The 7627-nt window shown below is 42.2% G+C and overlaps 1 protein-coding gene across 2 annotated transcripts in view; it reads left to right on the forward strand.

Moving 5' to 3' along the window:
• The window catches only part of elp4 (elongator acetyltransferase complex subunit 4), a 34076-nt gene extending 29349 nt beyond the window's left edge, over positions 1 to 4727 (forward strand). For both annotated transcript variants that reach the window (XM_046857013.1, XM_046857015.1), the window contains one exon: positions 4547 to 4727. In XM_046857013.1, coding sequence (XP_046712969.1) covers positions 4547 to 4651 — 105 coding nt within the window. In that variant the 3' untranslated portion in view covers positions 4652 to 4727. The remainder of the gene's footprint in view (positions 1 to 4546) is intronic.
• Positions 4728 to 7627: the final 2900 nt, after the last annotated feature.

Genomic DNA, 7627 nt, shown 5'->3' on the forward strand with positions numbered 1-7627 from the left:
CTCCTGATGTTTTGTCTCGTAGTTCCGTCTTAGATTCAATTCCTTAATTACAGCCACATTCGCTCCACAAATAAAACACACGTGTTTACCGGCAGTGTCAGTAAACATGTACTCAGAATCCCATCGGTTTTAAAAGGCTCTGTTTTCAGAGTCAACTTTTCTCTTCACCATTGTGAGGGGCTTTACGATAACTTTACAATAGGGTTAAATACATCAACAGAAGCTCGACTTGATTGACGCTGGAATGTTCCCAGGTAGTCTAGCGTTCGGTAAGGCAGCTGAAACGCTGCATTATGGGATCTGTAGTTTGTGTTTATCAGCGCTTCATATCGCCGTGACGTTAATCTTCTTCTTCTTCTTCTTTCGCCTGCTCCCATTAGGGTCGCCACAGCGGATCATCCGTCTCCATACCACCCTGTCCTCTACATCTGCCTTTTTCACACCAACTACCTGCATGTCTTCCCTCACCACATCCATGAACCTCCTCCTTGGCCTTCCTCTTTTCCTCCTACCTGGTGGCTCCATCTTCAGCATTCTTCTACCAATATAATTCATGTCCCTTCTCTGCACATGTCCAAACCATCTCAATCTCGCCTCCCTCACCTTGTCACCAAAACATCCTACATGTGCTGTCCCTCTAATAAACTCATTTCTAATCTTGTCCATCCTCGTCACTGCCAATGAAAACCTTAACATCTTCAGTTCTGCTACCTCCAGCTCTGCCTCCTGCCTTTTACTCAATGCCACTGTCTCTAATCCATACAACATCGCAGGTCTCACCACAGTCCTATAAACTTTCCCTTTCATTCTTGCAGATACCCTACTATCACAAATCACTCCTGTCACTCTTCTCCACCCACTCCACCCTGCCTGCACTCTTTTCTTTACTTCTCTAACACACTCTCCATTACTTTTTACTGTTGACCCCAGGTACCTGAACTCCTCCACCTTCTCCACCTCTTCTCCTGCAACCGCATCACTTCACTGCCCTCCCTCTCATTCACACACATGTACTCTGTCTTACTCCTACTGACTTTCATTCCCCTTCTCTCCAGCGCATATCTCCACCTCTCCAGGCTCTTCTCAACCTGCTCTACTCTCACCACAAATCACAATATCATCTGCAAACATCATAGTCCAGGAGACTCCTGTCTGACCTCGTCCGTCAACCTGTCCATCACCACTGCAAACAGGAAAGGGCTCAGGGCCGATCCTTGATGCAGTCCAACCTTCACTCTGAACCAGTCTGTCGTACCTACTGCACACTTCACTGCCGTCACACTGTCCTCATACATGTCCTGCACCACCCTTACATACTTCTCTGACACACCTGACTTCCTCATACAATACCACAACTCCTCTCTTGGCACTCTGTCGACGCTTTCTAAATCCACAAATACACAATGCAATTCCTTCTGTCCTTCTCTATACTTCTCCATCAACATCCTCAAAGCAAATAAGGCATCTGTGGTGCTCTTCCTCGGCATGAAACCATACTGTTGCTCACAGATGGTCACCTCTTCTCTCAGCCTGGCTTCCACTACTCTTTCCCATAACTTCATGGTGTGACTGATCAACTTAATTCCCCTGTAGTTACTGCAGGTCTGCACATCTCCTTATGCTTAAAGATCGGTACCAGCACACTCCTTCTCCATTCCTCAGGCATCCTCTCCCTTCCAGAATCCTGTTAAACAATCTGGTTAAAAACTCCACTGCCATCTCTCCTAAACATCTCCACGCCTACCGGTATGTCATCTGGTCCAACCGACTTTCCATTCTTCATCCTCTTAATCGCTGCTCTCACTTCCTCCTTACTAATCCTATCTACATCCTGCTTCACCAACTCCACATCCTCCAACCTTCTCTCTCTGTGATTTTCCTCATTCATCAGCTGCTCAAAATACTCCTCCACCTTCTCAACACACTCTCCTCACTAGTCAACACATTTCCTCTCCATCCTTTATTGCTCTAACTTGCAGTACATCCTTCCCAGCTCGGTCCCTCTGCCTGGCCAATCGGTATAACTCCTTTTCTCCTTCCTTAGTGTCCAACCTCTTATACAGCTCCTCATATGCCTTTTCCTTGGCTTTCGCCACATCCCTTTTACCTGCTGCCGCATCTCCTTGTACTCCTGCCTACTTTTCTCATCACTCTGTCGATCCCACTTCTGTTTTGCCAACCTCTTTCCCTAATGCTCTCCTGCACTTCCTCATTCCACCACCACGTCTCCTTGTCTTGCTTTCTATTTCCAGATGTCACACCAAGTACTTTTCTAGCTGCCTCCTCATCACTCCTGCAGTAGTTCCCCAATCATCCAGCACCTCTTCACCACCACGAGCCCCTGTCTGACCTCTTCCCTGAACCTCACACTACACTCTTCCTCCTTCAGTTTCCACCATCTTATTCTTCTTTCAATCCTTACATTCCTCCTCTTCTTCTTCGCCTCCAAAACATCCTACAGACCACCATCCGATGCTGTCTAGCTACACTGTCCCCGCCAACACCTTACAGTCTCCAATCTCCTTCAGGTTGCATCTCCTGCATAGCACATAGTCCACCTGTGTGCACCTTCCTCCACTCCTATACGTCACCCTATGATCCTTCTTCTTCTTAAAATACGTGTTCACCACTGCCATTTCCATCCTTTTAGCAAAATCTACCACCATCTGCCCTTCCACATTCCTCTCCTTAAAACCATACCTACCCATCACCTCCTCATCACCTCTGTTCCTTCACCTACATGCCCATTAAAGTCTGCCCCAATCACCAATCGTTCTTTCCTAGGTACACCATCTACCACTTCATCTAATTCACTCCAGAATCTTTCCTTTTCCTCCATCTCACAGCCAACTTGTGGAGCATAGGCACTGATGACATTTATCATCATCCTTCAACTTCCACCTTCACGATCATCACCCTATCAGAAACTCTCTTCACCTCCACTACACTCTTACTGTACTCTTCCTTCAGAATCACCCCTACACCATTTCTCTTCCCATCCACACCATGATAAAACAGTTTAAATCCACCTCCAATGTTCCTGGCCTTACTCCCTTTCCACTTGGTCTCCTGAACACACAGCATATCTACCTTTCTCCTCTCTATCATATCAGCTATCTCTCTCCCTTTACCCGTCATAGTACCAACATTTAAAGTACCAACCCGAACCTCTACTCTCCTACACTGCTCCTTTTCCTGCCGTCTCTGTAGATGTCTTCCTCCTCTCCTTCTCCTCCTTCGGCCAACAGTAGCCCAATTTCCACTGGTACCCTGTCGGCTAACGATACCTGTGGCGGTCGTTGTTAAACCGGGCCTCGACCGATCCGGTATGAAATTCTCATTTGTGATCCGCATATTTGACACCCCTGATCTATGTAAAGACACTGATAATGTTAATGATTTCTCAAAATAATTATTAACAATGATTTAACAAGGTAGGAAACAGCTATTTTTAGAAAAGGCTCACAGGCGACTCATGTGGGCACGTTGGTGACCCCTGGTCTAAAGCATCTGCATCTGACTACATTTTATTAGCCTTAATTAATAAATAACATTCAGGGTGGGGAAAAAATTGCAGTCATGAAAATAGAGAAGGCAAAAGCATTTGAATAGCTTTGTTTTTTTAAGTACTGTAAATGAGTCATTTATGAACAGTTCATGGCGTATACAACTGTTTCTTTGCAGCACGACGGCACTGTTCTGCACACATGTTCAAGGTAACATGCACGGGAATCGGCGCATTCTCGCAACAACATTAAATGAACAGTGGACACAGATGTTTGCATTTACGCTGTTTACACGGCGAACTATCTTAAGCTGCATTTTAGCTGCACGCCTTTTATTAGTGTCCACCCGAGTTCACTCCCTGGGCATTTACCGATGCCCGCCCACGCTTGGTCACCTTTCTGCGACCCTTTCGCTCATCTCTCTGTTGGTGTCTTTCTCCCGGAGGTTGGTGTCTCTCTCCTCTTTATTGCCATAACAGAGCGCACTGATTAGTCTTATCAGCTGCAGTTGTTTCTTACCGCTCGTTCCGTCCGGCTCGCGCACCGCTGGTACATACCCCTAACATCCGACTCAGTCCAGGAAACCATCTGGGAGCTTTTCTTTCCAGTACTCACTCCAGGGCTCCTCCCTACACTCCCAGCTTTTACATACAGCCTAGGCCATCTTTGTGCAGAGCGACAGTTCTAATTCTCAAATTCTTAGAGAGTTCTTTGCCATGAGGTGCCATGTTGAACATACAGTGGTCAGTGTAAGAGAGTTGTTCTCAAAAGCGCCAAATTTGTCATATTGTATGGCAACCTACACCATGGGGGAGACCACATAAAAAAAATAAAAATAAATAAATGTAGTAACTAGTGCTACACTGTTCACTTAATTTGCAAGTGAATATCTTTACATTTAAATGTTACAATAATTGTTATGCCTTACTTACATTATATTAACTCTGGTATTCTCTCTCTCTCTCTCTCTCTCTCTCTCTCTCTCTCTCTCTCTCTCTCTCTCTCTCTCTCTCTGTCTGTCTGTCTGTCTGTCATTCCAGAGGATGTTTTTGCCCCCTGATCTCTCTGAGTCCGTAAGTCGGGTCAGTAAAGCACAGATAACGCCAGTCTGTACTTCTGATGGAAACAAACACCTGGACTACTAGTGTGCAGTAACCTATTTTATATGATAATATTTACCCATTACTTTCAAGTAAAAGAAAATAAAGTTTCTCAAAAGGTCTTGTGGTGTTATAATCTTAAGTACTCTTGATATTTGTTAGTGAAATGATAGACAGTAGAAGTAAAAAACATTTATTACTGCCTTCTAAGATTATAAACTAATTTGCAACATACACAAGGCCTTCTTTAAAATATGCAAACCGCCCTGGATTTATGTGATTTGTGTACAGTACAGGAGCTTAATTTACTCAAAAAACTTAACATCTGACTGGTATCAGAGATTCAGTATGTGTAAAAGGCTTTTTTTGAACACCTCTTTGATCACTAATTAACCATCTTCCCTTGAACTATAAACTAAGTGAACTAGCTAGTCTAACCAAAAACCAAGAGACACTGAATTGAAAAGACATGTCACACACACATGCAAGTGTGAGTGAGAAAAACAGCAAACTGAATCTGAACAACAATTACACAAAAAATACACACAGAAACTTTCGCAAAGTAGAATTACTATCTATTGTAGTTGGAAAATATAATTTTCCATGAGCAGTTTTTGCAAAACTGTTTAATTGGCAATTTTATCCATAAGCGATTGTAGCAAAATGTTTATATTAATTACAGTCCAAATCCATCTAAATGGTCCTTGAGTTTAACCCTTCACAGTAATCTAATGGATCAGTGTTAGTGTTAAGATGGGCCTCACACTAATTTTCGAAACACATTCCTATGTTGTCTCTTCAGTGTCTATTGGATCTTTACGATGTGCGTATGTAAGGTATACAGAAAGTCTTTGTCTGGGCTCACACATCTCTGGTTACTATGTCTTCTAAACCAGTGGTCCCCAACCCCAGGGCCGTGGACCAGCATCGGTCCGTGGGTCAATTGGCCGCACAGAAAAAATACATAAATAAAACGGAAATAAATTTATCTGATTTTAAACAATGTTTTATTTTGGAAAATTACTGGATTCTCTCTGCCACATCTGCCTATGACTCACTCCTTAGATGCTTGCCTCGGTCACATGTCTTACCTCCATCCACTACCTTCTTAAAGGTGCTCCTCCGGCCAGTAACACATAATACATTACCGCTAAATTGAAACCCCCAAGCTAGCAAAATGAACAAAAAACAACACAGTGGATTCATGTTTATTATTATATTTAGAAATAAAAATGTTTTATGCCGGTCGTATAATTTTATTTCATTGCATTTATTTGCCACACCTCAAAGGCCAGTCCGTGAAAATATTGTCTGAAATTAAACTAATCCGTTGTGCAAAAAAATTGGGGGCCGCTGTTCTCAACCAATCAGGAACAGTTTTTAGCTCAGGTTTTTTCCAGTGTTTTTTTTTTACTTGTCTGTTATCTGCAATAAACTGAACAAGAACATTTGCATCATTCTGTGTGCTGTGTGATTCTTCCCTGATCAGAAAAGGCACCACAGGAAACATAGATCATATGGAAAACCTCTCCAAAAATTAAGTTTGGTTTGGGCATGATAAAAATCTAACAGTCAGGTAGGTCTATAAAGACCAAAGGGACAGGATCACTGTCCCTGGATGATCTCCGCCATCAACAAAACTGTGTGAATGCGTGACACACCTAGAATAGACACAACTGATGTTCTCAGAGGATCTTCCAGATTATCGATTAAATCTAGATTAAATATGAAATTTTACTCCTTCTAACACTTAAAAAAAACTAACTTAATTTTGCTGCCTAATATATCACACCCCTTTACAGGTCCCATTATAATAAACAGTGTTTTTTTCCATGTCACCTTTCATCATCCATCAACCACATTTTTAATGTTTTGCTGATCAATGTAGTTAAACAGTTGATAAAGGCTAAGTTCTTTTGAACACTGGTTTGAAAGATGTAGGTACATAGCAAATGCATATTGTAGCAAATGGGAGAGAAGAGGGAAAAACAACTGATAAAGATAAAATAAATATATAGTTTGAACAACCTCATCCCCAGCATTCTTCACCATTATATGTAGCGAATTTAGTTCACAAAGAAAAGGAAATATTTATAAGCACTTATAATCGGCTATAGTTGCTCCTAAATATTTAAATTAAGTTGAATTGACGGTAATGGAATTAACATTACACTTATTTGGTCTGTTCGTCCGGCGAACAGTATAATCTTTTATTAATTTTATAAAAGAGGTATTTCCCCGGCCGAGAAAGACGCAACCCCCCTTTATTTTATACCGTACAATTAATAGAGCATGTAGTTCAGATCGAATGTTGCAGGAACCTTAAAATTTGAGCGGCACACACTTATCACAGACAATCACTTATGAAAAATATGGCAAGCTTATTTTTCTAAATTAAAATACTGCCTAAACAATACTCATCAAGGATTCAAATTCAGATGTTCTTTCAGGTTCTCCTGAAAATCAGAGCAGTTGTTGTTCTTTAAAGTAAAGCTTGCCGGAAGATCTTGAAGGAAGAGAGAGTCGTTTCCAAGTTGTTCTGAACATCTGACCCTCTGGGCCTTCCCTCGAGCGAGCGAGTTGACTTGACCTGGCTGACTGACTGACTAGTTGGGTTCAAGATGTTTTAAAGGTCCTGAACCCCACCCATCTTTGGGGAATGCCAATGCTATGGTGTGAAATTTTTGGAGGGAGAAACTCCCTTTGTTCATGCGTTTGTGGGCATTTTATGTCAACTTTGACATCAAGCCCTAAAAGAAAAGACAGCTTTAAAACAGATGTACAATGTACCAGGACAAGTATTCAAGGTATAACTTATGTTAATACAACATTATATTCTGGTGTATACAATGCACCCTTGTTACCTAGAAAAGAACGATTGATGATTGGGGCAGACTTTAGGAGGAGAGTGAGGACTGAAAGAAGAATAAGATGGTGGAAACTAAAGGAGGAAGAATGTAGTGTTAGGTTCAGGGAAGAGGTCAGACAGAGGCTCGGTGGTGTTGAAGAGGTGTTGGATGA

This window comes from Silurus meridionalis, chromosome 9 (assembly GCF_014805685.1).
Source record: "Silurus meridionalis isolate SWU-2019-XX chromosome 9, ASM1480568v1, whole genome shotgun sequence".
Lineage (NCBI taxonomy): Eukaryota > Metazoa > Chordata > Actinopteri > Siluriformes > Siluridae > Silurus > Silurus meridionalis.